The sequence below is a fragment of the Monodelphis domestica genome, chromosome 2 (assembly GCF_027887165.1).
Source record: "Monodelphis domestica isolate mMonDom1 chromosome 2, mMonDom1.pri, whole genome shotgun sequence".
NCBI classification, from domain to species: Eukaryota; Metazoa; Chordata; class Mammalia; order Didelphimorphia; family Didelphidae; genus Monodelphis; species Monodelphis domestica.
The window spans coordinates 513802484-513818132 of record NC_077228.1 but is presented as its reverse complement, the minus strand read 5'-3'; the positions used below and the strand labels follow the sequence as shown (position 1 = coordinate 513818132).

At 34.9% G+C, this 15649-nt stretch overlaps 1 protein-coding gene across 20 annotated transcripts in view; it reads left to right on the top strand.

Annotated features, from left to right (window-relative positions):
* Positions 1-15649, top strand: part of NCOR1 (nuclear receptor corepressor 1) — a 179951-nt gene that overhangs the window by 46620 nt on the left and 117682 nt on the right. For all 20 annotated transcript variants that reach the window (XM_056819669.1, XM_056819665.1, XM_056819678.1 and 17 more), the window contains exons 4-6: positions 1026-1218; positions 8651-8833; positions 11475-11588. In XM_056819669.1, the coding sequence (XP_056675647.1) occupies positions 1026-1218; positions 8651-8833; positions 11475-11588 (490 nt within the window). The remainder of the gene's footprint in view (positions 1-1025; positions 1219-8650; positions 8834-11474; positions 11589-15649) is intronic.

The window sequence follows — 15649 nt, the reverse complement described above, 5'->3', positions numbered from 1 at the left end:
CCCAGGCATCCTCAGACCCACAGGGATATGTGCACACACACATAGTGACCAGTGGCCACACTAGATTGCTTGTGTGTATTTTATCTAGTCTTTTGATCATCATCTATTGTCACCGTCCACTCTTCTCCCTTTCCTTCTGGATTACTGCTGTTCAATTATTTTTCAGTCACGTCTGACCTCGTGGAGTGGTTTGCCATTTCCTTCTGCAGTTCATTTTATAGATGAGACTAAGTCAAATAGGGTTAAGTGACTTGCCATGGGTCACACAGCTGGTTGGTTTCTGAGGCTGTATTCACACTCAGGAAGATGAGTCTTGATACTATGCCCAGTACTGTGCCATCCTACTGCCTCTACGTGGGCTGCAGTCTTAGTCCTTACAGCTTTTCCCCCCAGCCTCAGTTGAAAAAGCTTGGGAACTGAAAAAAAAAATGTTATTTTACTCTCTTGTCATTGAGTCATATGCTACATTTGAAAGTTAAATGTCATTGATTCTTTGAATCACCCACTTCTTCAGTCTGTCTGTACTAGCATGCTGAGCTCTGCAAAGCTCAAATAGACAGGCTAGTGAAAGCACACACACAAGGGTTGGCCTTGGAAGCAAAATGATCTCAATTTGAATTTAAGCTCTGCTTCTGGTTTCCTTTTGACCCTTGGCAAGTCACCTAACCTCTCTCATGGCTCCAAACTGAGGATCATAGTAGAGTTGTTAGAATTGCATGGTAGAGGGAATTTCCACAACAGAAATCCCCTGTACCAGTGAATATTGTCATCCCTCCCCCACCCCAAATATAACTTCAAAAATTAAAGAAAAAAAATCCACCAATGTAGTAGGATCCAAAGTTACAGAGTATACCATTTACATGTTTCTTTTCCTTCATTGTCGCTTAGAGAAATTGTAACTTCTCCTTTGAATTTCCTTTTGAAAATCAGGGCAATGTTTATTCCAAGACTAGGTGGAGTTGTTATGGGGACAACTTGTACATTTTTAGAAACTTTAATTATTTGTTTTCTTTTGGGTATTTTAGGCCTCAAGAAAGGAGAACTGGATATGAACAATTTCATCCAGGTCCTTCCCAGGTGGACCATGATTCCCTGGAAGCTAAGCGACCTCGGCTGGACCAGGTTTCTGACACACATTTTCAGCGGGTCAGTGCTGCTGTCTTGCCTTTAGTACACACACTGCCAGAGGGGCTGCGGGCATCTACAGAGGTTAAGAAGGTAAATAAATATTTGGTCTCTTAGTTTGAGGAGCTGGAGGTTTGTTTGTTTAACTATGTGGAAACTCATTTTCTAAAGAGGAAAAGTAGATTCAGGCCAGGCTTTAAAATGTTAGTCCACGAACAGATAAACATTATATGAAAAATAAAATCTTATCAGAAATTTTCATGACTTATAAACAAAGTATATGTTGTCATCTAATAGAGTCTCATTTTAATGGCTAAAAGAGAAATGGTTTTTTAATTGTTTATTTAATGAATTAATTTAGAATATTTTTCCATGGTTACATGATTCATGCTCTTTCCCTCTCTTCCTCCCACTAAAAGAGAATTGTTCATGAAAATTTGGAAATTAAAGAAATGTTACTAGTATTGTCAACTCTTTAAAAAAATTCCATCTTAACTAGAGTTAAAAGAAAAAAACAATTTTTGACAATTTCTGGTCAGTGTATAAATAGCTTTCTATATTACAGAAGTCTGTTGTTTAGTAATTTCAGTCATATTTTGACTCTTGACTCCGTTTGGGGTTTTCTTGGCAAAGAACCTGGAGTGGCTTTGCCATTTCCTTCTCTAGCTCATTTTTTTAATAGATGAGGCAAATAGGGTTAAGTGACTTGCCCAGGTTCTTAGCTAGTAAGTGTCTGAACAACAATTAGCCCAATGTTAAGAGAGATTATTTAATTGAAAATATTTTGATGGAAGAGCTTATTGCAAGAGTTGTGAACAATAGAATTTAGTTTTTTCTACTCACATGGAGAATATATATGAACTCTAAATCAACTTTCTATTATTTTTGACAGTGTACTATTGAAATTAGTAATTAGTAACAGTACTATAGTAGATGTTTCTGTTTTTCTACCTTATTCTGAATTCTTGCCAAAGAATGTCAAAGGAGAATTAACATATTTTATTACCTGCATGTTCTGTGACTTTTATGGAGGAATATAAAATGCGAGCCTTCTCTCTAGGAGCTTCCTTTATAGTTGGAGAGAGAAGATATTTATCTGCACCCTTCCTCTTAGGTCAAATTCATGAGCCTTTATTAAGTATTTATTTTGGGCCAGATATCATGCTATGGACTGGGAATGCTAATAAAGTCACACCAAAAGGCAATCCCTGAAATGGAGAAACTTATTTTCTTAGAGAAGGGCCATCGATGAAAGGAGACTGAAAACGAGGGAGGAAGAAGCATCCAAAGAAAGTTGTGAGGAAAGGGAAGAGGGTAGCTTGGGAGGCTGTAAAGACATGGGTGGCCCAGGAATCCTTTAAATGAAGATTCTAGGAGAAATTGGCCAATCAGAAGGAGGAAGGTATGGAGGCCCAATGGTTTCTTTCAGTGTGAGTGAGCCAGTGGCTGAAGATATTTCTGTGTGCATTGTAGAGAAAATCAGGGAGGAGAGGCAAAAGTGTAGCCATTCAGAAGAATAAAGACATAGTGTAAGAAAAATCTGAGTTAAAAGAACTGAAATACTTTGAAAATCTTATGATATTTATCTCAATATATTATTTAATATTGTGCCCATCTTTTTCAACTAGATGGTATTATTGTTAAGGATATAAACTCCATCTCATCCATTTTGGTGAAGTATTTATCGAATTTTATAAATAGACTTGCTCATGCCAAATCAGTAATATAGAAAGTGAAGGTGTATTTTAGAGGAGGAAGATACCCCTGAAGTGGGGTTGTTTGAAGGACATCAAAGGAAGTGGTTATTGGAGCTGGAGTTAGAAGGACAGGTAGGATTTTGATGATGGATGAACAAGTGGGTATGCTTGCTGGGAAGATGTGGTGTGCCCAGTAGTGCAAAGGTGTAAAACAGTGTTCTAGGATATAGTGATTCTCTATTCCAGTTTGAATTTTTCCTCAAAACCATTTCAAATGTTCTTGGGCCTAAGGAACAGTGGGGAAAACTTGTGTTATGGCCCGTGAAATAGGCTTCACTTCAGGAAGTGAAATTTGTGAATTAAAAAAAAAAAGTCTTTCCCATTTTGGATAATGTAGACTTAATTTTTTAATTGCTGAAGCATTTTAAACATATAAGGAAATTTTCTTGATTCATCTTTCCAGAAAGTGACTAACTTCTATTTGACTGCTGAAAGTCTTATGTTTTTGATAAGCTGACTTCACCTCACCTTATTTCTGATCCACCATACTCATTCAAGGGAATCCTGGCAAAAATACCATGCCCATCGAGGGACTGACCTTGTTTCTTTGTTTCCCATATTATTTATATTGACCTCTTTAGACCTGAAGAGTTGAATAATGCAGAGTCAAAATGTTTCATTCTTTTAGGGGATAGAATAGCTTGGGGCAAGAGTCTTGACCTTGTTTTCTTCTGAAATGGAAAGCTTTAATTAGATCACCTGTCTAGTCATGTGAGATCGAGAGTCATAAACCTGAGGTTCAGATTCTGTCTCTGCCAGATCTTTCAGCTTAAGGACTTTCATTTGTAAAAAGTCAGTAATGATGTGTATTCCCCATGAGATTATTTTAAGGAAAGTGTTCTGGACACTGGAAAGTGCTGCAGAGACATAAACATCTCTTATTATTACTAGAATACAGAACTGTCTTTCTTGTTTCTTTTATTTCTAGTGATTTGTTTTAAATTTTGATCTTTTATTTTCATCTAGAACAGATACCAATTTTGGTAAAGGAACTGAATAAAGTAAGCACAACACAATCACTTGCACTTTAAATCATTTTCAAGTATTATTTTGACTCTTGAGGAGGGAGTAAGTTTTGAGTAAATTTCAAGAAATTAAAGTGATAAAATGTATAATTCTCTTAAATGATACTGAATGAATAAATAGGATTTTGTCCTGTTTTCTTAACTTTATTTTATTCTTTTGTTACTACCTGAGTGAGTTAGTACAGGTTAATTTTGTTACAATGAAAGTATAGCTATAGCATATAGCTATATTCCATATAGCATAGACATATTCCAAATGCAAAACCTATGATTTACTTGATAAAGAAAAAGTAAAGTAAATATTTTGGGCCTCTCTTTGAAATTGACTTTTAAAGTGGTGTAATGTATAGAACATTTTCTAGTAAAATATCAGTGAGCGATCTTAGATGTACTATTTTTTTTTTTTTTTGGTATGGTTCAATTTGAATGCTAGGTTTCATTGAAAAGACCACCTTCATCCCATGTTAGAAATAGGTTAATTATAAATGACCCATTTATAAACTCATTTCTATAACCAACATAGCTGTTTGTTTCTTTTTAATAATTAAATTTTAGCTTTTTAAAAATAAGGCATGCTGTTGTAATAATTTTGCCTCAATACTTTAACATTTGTTTGGGTTCAGAATCGTGTGAATAATCCTTCCAAGATTTTAGATCACAACTCCTATTTTAGTATTGGCATGACCAAAGATTCTTCACCCTCGAGTCCAGCTTGGTTTAAATTCCTCTGAACTTTGCAAGGTTGATTTTTGGGACAATAGATCTAAGTCTGTACTCAGAACTCTTCCAGTTTGATAAGTACTGCCTAAAAAATTATCCTTCAGTTCAAATAACTGTTTTGTAATGGTTTGCATTAATATGTCCAGTCAGATCTTTGATCTTCTTCAGGTGTTAACCTCTTGCTCCTTTATGGGCCTTGTCACTCTTTAAGGCTCTAGTGCCAAAAGGGGCAAAAGCCTTTGTGCCTCTATAGCAAACTTGCCTCTAGGCTACCTTCTTTTCTGGTTCCATATTTCATCATCACGAGAATGACTGTATTTCTTGGGCACAAGTGATCATCAGCCACATGCTGCAGCCTCCTTACAGCCCATACATATGTGTCTTTCTTTGCCTCTTAGGGTGTTTCTAATTTTTATTCTTCTGAGATGAAGGTGTCTTTTATTTACAGCATCTCTGGAGGAGATTGGTATATAGTACTTTTGAAGCAAGGAACAGTTTTTGATCATTGTTTTATACATAGCATGTCACAGTTTCCCAAATGTAACCTAGATGAATTGTATTTATTGGAAACTAAATGAAATCAGACTTTTAAAAAACAAGCAAACCTTACCTTCTGTTTTAGAATTAACAGTGTATTGGTTCCAAGGCAAAGGAGCATATGGTAAGTGCTAGACAATTGGGGTTGAGTGACTTGCCTTATTCCAGGCCTGGCACTATCTCCCAAGCCACCTAGGGCACCCCCTGCCCCCTTATTTTTGATGCCTTTGCACTTATGAATCACCAGGTGTGTGAAGGGGTAGAGTCTAACTGTGGTGGTTCCACTTGTGTCACGAAGGAGAACACATCACTTTCCAAATGTCAGCAGATGTGTTCTCCTTCCTGTCTGTGGAAAGAAGCATTGGTGATGACTTGATCTATTGGGATTTCATTCCGAAAGCCTCTGCGGGGTATCTCTCTCCGGCCAATATTTTTTCTAAGATACATTTTGATGTTGTTCTTGCTCACTTTGACATGGTTAAAGATAATGAACTTTGCCAAATTTTCATAAAGTTCCTCTCCCTCTTTTTTTCTGCTACAGCTCTTAAGGCCGAAGCTGAAATTATCATCATGATAGTTGTTTTATTATGAACATTGTAAAGTAAAATGATCAGGAATATCACCAAAGGGTGTTTTCTTGTTTCCATTGAAATTATCTACCAAATTCTATATGAACCTTTCTGAGGAAATCCTTGATATTGCCCTTTGATCTCACTAACTTCTACTTTTCTTTATAGTGATGTGAATGTGGTTCATGTACTCTAGTAATGGTTAATAAACCTCTGAGAGTACCCAACAGTTTAGTTCAATGTAGATAGAGAATTGTATGCTTTTTTTTTTTTTTATGGCTTCACAGCTGGATTCTGCTGCAGAATTGCCAAGCAGCTGACCAGAAATGAAGGGCATTTTCTGTTTGTTTTCATTTTATTGATCTCGAGGCATAACCAAAAAAAATTTGCAGCTGGTGACCAACCTCTAGGTGGTAGGCAGAAATCCTACTATATATGTAATATTATTAATTTCCTAGTTTTTTCCTTATAATCTGGCTGTTAACTCTTCCCCATCCCTCACTGGCTGATATTGCCTAGTCAAGCTGTTCATTCAATACAATTTTACTTATTAGAATAAATTTACAGGAGAAACAGGCAAACCCATTTGCATTCTAATTTTATTGCTTTTGAGCATAAATAGTAACACAAATGAAGTCATGGAAATGTTGTCAGATAAAAGACACCACGGAAATTACTTCAAATGAAGAATAGTTATGACTGATAATGAGCAACATTTTACTAAAGGTATTTGTCAGGGACTTGAAAATTTATCCTCAGTGCAAGTATAACTCTGACAAGGGTTTTATAGTATTGTTTAATAAATTTTCACTGTGAATAATATAAAGAAAACCTAGGCTGAGCTCATATTCAAATTATTACAATTTTTCTCTTTTCCCTGTTTAATAATAACCCCAATTCCCCCGAGTCCTAGGAAAACAAGGGAACAGCAGAGCATGACAGAGAAAATGTAATTTGAAAGACTTGAAGTCCCATTTAAGTAATACCATATAAGTCACTTCAGTATGTAAATGCCATCATTAACTTCAAACGTAATAATCATTTTAGAAACCTTGGGGATGTTTGCCTCTGAACCTAGCTGGACTTAGCTGAGAATCTTACCTTCTCTGTTTGTAATTTCTGAGCATCAGGCAGCAGAAGAATGAACAGTTCTCTTGGCTCCTTATATTTCCATCAGATGTTTAAGGCCAGTAAGCTTCTTACACTTAAATATTTGCTAACACCAACTTATCAAACTTCATGCTTTTCCATGTATGTATACTCTTTAGCCAACTTCCTTCTGTTGAAAGCATGATAAGCCCTACGCTAGGGAAAATTGTTAATTGTAGGTAATAGAAAATTGATCATGGTTTGATCACCAGATATTTTTTTCTTGAAAAATTTAATATAGACAGATTTACTTTTAGACTCTAAATAACCAGTATATATCTATTTACTAGCAGTCTGATTTATCCAGTCTTTTACATCTAGTTCTCTCTAAGATGGAAACTTTGGCACAGAGAATCGTTATGTAGATAAACAAAGACCATTTTATTCATGGTTAATCAAAAATATAAATGGTTGCAGTGGTTGATACAAGTTTTCAAGCAAGGTCTTGAATAACCAAATATTTAGGAAATGGAGAAGGTTTTGTATTTAAAGGAAAATTTAACATTTTCTGGGCTTTGCCAGACAGAATGGTCCTTCCCCCCCCCCCCCCCCCCCAGCCTAACCTAAAGTAGTCAAGTTACCTAAAAATAATAAGAACCGTTTGTTTAAATTTTAAATTTTTTAAATTTCAGAATTCCCTTCATCTTTTGGGGCTTTCTGCATCACACTCTTTTCTATTGCAATCAAATGATATATAAAACATCTGTATATCATAGCTACTAATTACCTATCCCTGATTACAATTATCCTTTAACATGAGTTTTCAAGAGGACTTTTGTTATATTTTTTTATCTGCATTTTCTTAAACCCTTATCTTCTGTCTTACAATCAATACTGTGTATTGGTTCCAAGGGAGAGTAGTGGTAAGGACTAGGCAATGGGACTTAAGTGACTTGCCCAGGGTCACACAGCTAGCAAGTGACTGAGGTCAGATTTGAACCCAATCCACCGAGCTTCCTAGCTGCTCCCCCTATGTGCTTTAAAAATGTTTATAGTTGTTTATATTTTATTTAGTTGGAACATAGCTTGAATTCCATAATAGTTCAATTTTAATCTTTAGAGTTTGAAAAGTGTGTTTTCCACAGTGTTCTTAAATATTGGATGTAATGGAATTTTTCCACATTTGTAAAACATGATAAATATGAAGAATATAGAGAAGTGTGGCTATCATTAATGTGAGCTAGGAGCAGACCCAGGAAAACAGTGACTAAACTTGTGCTATTAGAAAACAATAATAAAAATTGAAAGTGAAAGATTGACCCCAAATAAGAGGCCCTCCCCCCTTTTCCATAGAGTTGGAGGACCATGGGTATCATACACCAAATGTAGTGTTAGATTGGATTGATGTGCTCATTAGTTCTCCTAAACTGGTTTTTTCCTTTTTAAATTAATTGTTAAAGGGATTGGCTCTCTTGGAAGGGGGAAAGGAAGGGATATATTGGAAAATGAAGGTAATGTAAAGACAAAAGATATGAAGAAAATTTTTTGAAAAGAATTATCCCAGAGGTCATTAATATTATAAGAAAAGTTGCTCTCATTCAGATTTACTTGACATTTAGATTGTTATTGAGGAAATGAATAATTTGGTCTTAAGATCTTAAGATCTTTTTATCTCTTGAATTGTTAAATCAGGCAAGTCTTTATTGCACAGAATAGCAGAATCTCCATAAGCTGTAAGTTTGTGGTGTTTTCTCTTTTTTCAAATTTTGGCTAGTTCATTTGAGAGAACCTTGTTTTCATAATTGGTACTATTGGTTCTCTTCTCCAGGATCCAACTTTTGGAAGCAAACATGAAGCCCCATCTTCTCCTCTTTCTGGCCAGGCCTGTGGAGATGACCAGAATGCCTCACCTTCAAAGCTTTCAAAGGAAGAGTTAATACAAAGCATGGATCGGGTAGATCGAGAAATTGCAAAGGTAGAACAACAGATTCTAAAACTGAAAAAGAAACAAGTAAGTAAACGTTTCATGTTTGTGTTACCACTGATGTCCCCCACACCAATTCCTTTGTTTGCTCTCTCATGGGCCTCTTTACTGCTTCTTTATTCCTCTGCTTTTTCCACCCCTAACATGGACTGCTGCTAAATTAATCTGCCAAAGCACAGGCCCATTTACATTGTGGTCATACATAAACTTAGCCAGCTCCCCATTGCCTAGAGAATAAAGCTCAGGCTTGGCCCAACATTTAAGCTCCTCTGTGGTTGGGCCCTTCTGTTTGTCTAGATTTACTCATCTTCTAGGCACAAGTAAATCTTTAGCCAAATGGATTGATTTACATTTTCTGTACAGAATATATGTACTCCTTTAAAAATTTGTTTTTGCTTCCTCTAGCTATCTTAGAAATTCTGTTTTGCTCTAGAACCTGGTTCATATTCCTCTGGAGCTTCCTGTGACCTCTCCCCTGCATGTTGTGTGGTTTCTTCATTGTTCATCATATCCTGCTCTACCTGTGCCCAGATTAAATTGGAGGGTTTTAGAGGGCAGGAGTTGTTTCACTTACTAACTCTTGAACCTTCTAATAAAGAAGGTGTAGATTGAATGTGAGTGGAGTCATCTTGGACCTATGACCTCATTGGCAGGGGAAGATCTGGGTAGGGACATGTCTGCACCTCCACTCCCCTCTGCAGTTTTAGAGTTGCCAGGAAGCAGTGAGAAATCAAGTCATGGGTTCAGGACCAAATGTGATATTTCAGAGACAAGACTTAATCTTTTAGATGCCAAGTCTGTCTCTCTGTCTACTAACCTATGCTGGCTTCATGCTGAATTGAATATCAATGGTAATTAAATTTTAATTATGTTACTAATAATAAATGTGTAAGATTATTTTAATATACAGGCAGTTGACCCACTTTGCAATTTTAACAAATGCCTGGTCAACTTTTGAATTTCTAGAAATATCTTAATATATTGTTTCCTTTTAAATAAGATTTAGCAAGGGGCAGTTGGGTGGCTCAGTGGATTGAGAGTCAGGCCCAGAGTTGGGAGATCCTGGGTTCAAATCTGCCTTCAGATACTTCCTAGCTGTGTGACCCTGGGCAAGTCACTTCACCCCCATTATCTAGCCCTTATCACTCTTCTGCCTTAGAACCAGTACCCAGTATTGATTCTAAGATGGAAAGTAAGGGTCTTTTAAAAAAATAGTAAACAAATAAGATTTAGCGGACATATTCCAGAAGTACATCTTAATAATGACTAATAACACTATATGAGTTTGCTTACTTCAATTTTTGTACATCTCCTTTTTTTCCTAATTTCTAATCATTATAATTTTTAATTTGTAAAAACACTTCATTATTTGTCCTCATATTTTCACATACATTTAGGCTTTATCATAGACTCAATAATTTTAACTCATTTTTCTTTTCCCCATTTAATCTTTTGGTTTGATAGATAGTAAATCAGTTTTATTGGCTTCCTTTGAAACATCTCCAATTTTTCCTCACCAGTCATCCACATTTATTGAGCTTCTACTCTTTGCCTAGCATTCTGTCAATCTCTGGGGAAGATAAGTAAAGATATGTTGCCAGGGCAACAGGAATTCAAGACTATTCAGAAAGAAAGATTAAGAGGCCTGCACTTGACATAGAAACACAGAGAAAGCAAACCTTTTTGTATAGGTTTGCATAAAAACACATTACATCATAATAGGGAGATTTGAGAAATGAAATATTTACTGATGTCACAAAGTTCTGTATAATTTCTTAATAATTAGTGGAACAAGTCTCCTCCATGAAATCTTCCCAGTTTTGGAGATGAATAAAATTTGGCATGAGAAAATAATGTGGATGATTGTGAGATGTAATAAATATGTAGATTTAAGGTCCTCAAACATACCTGCTTGTATATCCATAAATTCAGCAGGCTTGTATTTGCAATCTTCACTTAGTGGCTGCTTCTAGCCTTTTCTTTTTTATACTATTCAGATAAGGTAATGTATTTGAAGACCCAAAGGGACTATATAAATGTCAGTTATTTATTTAGTTTTTGTCCTATCATTTCCCAGTTGTTTCGTTTTTGTGTTATTTATTATGCATATTTAATGGTATTAAATGTTTGCCATTTTTATCATTGAGTACAACTGGAATATATGATTAAAACAAATGATGGTTCTTGTAAAATTTATCCATTATTCTGTTTCTAATGTATCATTAAAATTTTTTTTGCCTTCATTACAGAAGCAGGATTTTTATTTGCCTTTTGTATTTTTAAATTTTTATTTAAGTAGTTTTTTTGGAGTGTTTACAATCTAATTTTCTCAAGAATAACCAAACTCCTTGTTTTACTTTTTTTAAAATATGATTTTAAAATTTGAATTAAAAAAACTAGGGTGATTTTTACTTGAATTGATATGTATTAACATCTTCTGTGCTCAGTGGTTCCCATCTTATTGTCTTTTGGGGATTTTTTTGGCTATTAACCTAGGAAATAATGGTTCTTATTGTAATTCTGTCCATTTAATTTTTAAAAAATGATTATAAAATAGAAATAGCCAGCATTGCTTGGTACTCTTTTTTTTTTTCCCTCTAGTGACTAATTATTAGTTGGAGTAATATACTGTAGATGCTTGATTGCTTTTTTTTTTTCTGTTCCTTAGCAACAACTTGAAGAAGAAGCTGCTAAACCTCCAGAGCCAGAGAAGCCTGTGTCCCCTCCTCCCGTGGAGCAGAAACACCGCAGTATTGTCCAAATTATTTATGATGAAAATAGGGTAAGCTTATGTTCGCTGGGAATTTGCTATTGAATTTATTCTTTAGCATTATAGTAGAACTCACTCCTTTGTAGTTTTGAGTGTAATTGACAGTAAACACAACATTTAAAATGTTAGATTTGTAAATCTCTTAGGATTCTTGAACTTTCATCGACTTGAACAAAATTCTTTTCTTTTGACCTGACTCATTGAAACTTGTCTAATAGCCATGCATTTACACAGAAATAGGTCTGATTCATAGTTACAGTTCATATTTCCAGAAATTAACATTTATCTTCAGGGCAGCTGGGAGGCTCAGTATGGGGAGCCAGGCCCATCCTGAGGGAGGTTCTTGGTTCAAATCTGGCCTCAGACCCTTCCTAGGTGTGTGACCCTGGGCAAGTCACTTAACCATCACTGCCTAGTCCTTACTGCTCTTCTGTCTTAGAACCAATACACAATGGAAGGTAAGGGTTTTTTAAAAATAAAAAAATTTTATTTGGTAGGCTAGGGTGAAATTCATCTAATTATGAATTTTTACCATGGAATGTTCCTTCTCTGCCAGGACAAATCAAAGTGATATCTCCTTCTATAGATGTTTAAACTCTTAGGGACACTAATAGCATTCATTACTAATGAGCTGCAGTGTCACTGGTGGAAATTGTCTGTAAACTTTAAACTTTAAAACTATCGCTTGGGACTCACAAGAGACATCATTGGCTTTCAATGCAGTTTTGGCTTTTATTGCTTCATGAAATAACTTCTGGATTTCTTTTTTTTCTTTGAACTAAAAATTCCCACATGTTTGAAACAGATTACAGTTAAAATACGATTAGTATTTTGGTCTTGCCTTTTTTTTTTATATAAAAATATCATAAAAGTACTATTGGCTACAAAAATTAGTGTAGAGATGGGTAGTCATTTGTATATACACAGATATGTTACATGTGAATTCATACATCTTTAACCTTTTCTCCACATTTGTCAGTTTTTAAAATTTTTAAGTATTTTTCCAAGGTTACATAATTCATGTTCCCTCCCTTCCCTTTATCTTTTCTCCTCCCAGAACTGACAAGCAATTCCACTGCATTATACATGTATTGTCAGCTTTTAACATTTATAATATTTATGTCAACAAGATTGTGGCTTTGTTTAGAATTTCTACATGTAAAATTTATAATTTTATTGCATTACACTTAAAATTAACTGCATTCCTTAGATACTAAATCTTAAGCCAACAGCTTTTAATGCTTTAAGTCATAAAGAAAAAAAGAATTGTTAACTGGTGATGATCATAAGATATAATATAAAAACTGGGATTATTCAGTTGACTTCTTGTTAGGGAAAGTATAGCCATTAAAATATGTGCTCATTATACAACGAAGTTAAAGGTCAAGTCTAATTAGCCAGCCAGCTTAGGAATTGAAGAGAATTAGACTTGCCTTGAAACAAATTAGAATAGTAAGTTAGAACTAATTCAACATGAGTTCAACTATGATCCTTTGCTTTGACCGTGCTTCCTTCAATAACTCATATATAATTAATATAATGCTGATTAAATGGAACACTGATGTGAATTTTTATTAGTATACAGCTTCTTGGTAGGTTTGTAACCTAACTTTTAATAAAATCATTTGCACACAAGATGAATATAAAAATTATAAGCACTCTGGACATTAGAGAGTTGGTGTCAGGAAAAGCTACCCTTTTCCTTTTAAGTATTTTATGCCATATTATGAACTCACCTTGACAGATGTGAATCAAGCATGAATTTAGATGTAAATTCATCTGATGTTTAATTGGCAATGACAGCATGAAACTCGTGAAGTTCAGATAAAAAGATTTAGAGGAAGTTTTTTTTTATATTTAATTTTAATAGTGTGGTATTCCCGTTTGGTAGATAGAGAAATTTCTTTTGCCATTCTGAATTGTATGCCCAAAGGAAAAAATCCTTATTGACAGATTATCCTCTCAGGCTTTAACATTAATTTATATCCAGCTACTCTTAAAATCCCAAAAGATGGAAAATGACATCATGTGAAATCTATAATTAATATTAGGTTCTCTGATAGTGAAGATGTTCACATCTTCATTAGTAATTATTGCAAAATTATATACTTGATAACCTACTCATATACCAAGACATTTGCCATGCAGACACCCTCAATTACCTTAAAAACTTCTTTTGTGGGGGCAGCTGGGTAGCTCAGTGGATTGAGAGCCAGGCCTAGAGATGAGAGGTCCTAGGTTCAAATGTGACCTCAGACACTTCCCAGCTGTGTGACCCTGGGCAAGTCACTTGACTCCCATTTCTTAGCCTTTACTACTCTTCTGCCTTGGAACCAGAACACAATATTGATTCCAAAAGTGAAGGTAAGGATTTAAAAAAGCAAACAAACAAACAAGTAAAACAAAACAAAAACTTCTTTTGCTCAATTTTAAGTATCTAGACACCTCACAAAAAAGGAAAGAATTTTAGGGCTAAAGCCTAGAAATAAAAAGAATGTTTTCTTCCTCAGTTTCTCTTATTTTACCTGTACCAATTTGATGACAAATTGGGTTTGATAGCAAATTTGGTCTGGAGGACTTAAATTATTATTTTTGTTAATGATTATAGTACTGACTTTTCATAGTTCTTCATTGTTTATTTACCAAGTCATTTTGCTCAATTCTGGGGATATATAGATGCAGAGGAACTCTACTTTCTTAGAATTCATTCTAAAGCAGTGAAGTCTATGTCAGACACATTTGTTATATTTAAGAATGTTTATTAAGCCCCCTTAACTGTGTTGCGTTCTGGGGATACAGACAAAAATAGAATGAAAATGAAATTCAAGGAAAAAATGAGTTAAGCACAGAAAAGAGCTGTAGAATTTGAGGTTTATGAAACACTTTACATTATTTCATTTTATTTTTGCATTAACCTTGTATGAGGCCAGTAATATAAATGTTATTTATTTCCCATTTTATGTACCTTAAGTGTGTGCAGCTTGACCTTCTTAGATGGATATACACATAAGGAGTTGTGTGAGAAGACTTTTCTTCGACCCAGTTGGATGATAGGAAGACAAAGGCTGAACATTTTAGAATCTAGTTGTTCTGGGAGAACATTTTGCTTGAGTATGATTTAAAGTTCAGACTAGGTTTCATTTGCTCTCCAAACATACCATTTTACCAGGGTAATACTAAAAACAGTCCCATGACCTGCAATTACTTCAAACAGCTGTGGACTCCAGAAATACTCATTGGTTCTCAAGTTTCAGAATAATACTTGTTGGAAAATCAGTATTGGAATTTAGCAGAGCAATTTCCTCAAATGCCTTGCTTGTTTAATTTTTGGAGGTGGGACTCTTTGCAAATGATTGACCCTCAAGTGGTAGAAGGAACTATAAATATGTATTATACTCTCTTGTCTCATTATTTAAAGCACTGTGGGAAACTTTGACTTTAATTTTTCCTAAATTTATTAGGAATTTGTTCTATTAACTAGCAATTAATCTACTTATAATGCCATCCATAGTATAGCATTCTTATGCTTACAGCCCTTTGTTCTAGATCCTACACAGTAACTTCCACATAGCAGATGGATAGCGATTTTATAAATATATTTTTACTGGCTTCTGATTTTCCTTTTTATTTACAAATATATATGCCATTTACTCTCCTCATTTTGTTTACCAGTTTCTATTACCAAATGATTAAAAAGAATAGCTCCATGAAGGATAGAATACAAGTTGCTAATCTAATTCCGTGTTTGACTGTGTGCAATCTTGTTGGCTAAGGTAAGGTTTAGAAAACAGTTTTCAACTTGAGTCACCAAACATCTAGCTGGAAGGGACCTTAGAGACTGTCAAGTTCCACTGGTGCCCAAATAAGAATTTCTACTAGAATGAACCTGACAGTTATCATCCAGCCTTTGCCTTTAGAGACCTCCTGCAACATACACCACCTTACACTGGTTTAACTCTAAATTCCTTCTCTCCAAGTTTTATCTGCTATTTTTTGTTCGTTCCGCTGTAGCCACACTAGTATAAGTCTAATCCTTTTTCACATAGCACCTGGTCAGATCCCTCCAAAGAAGG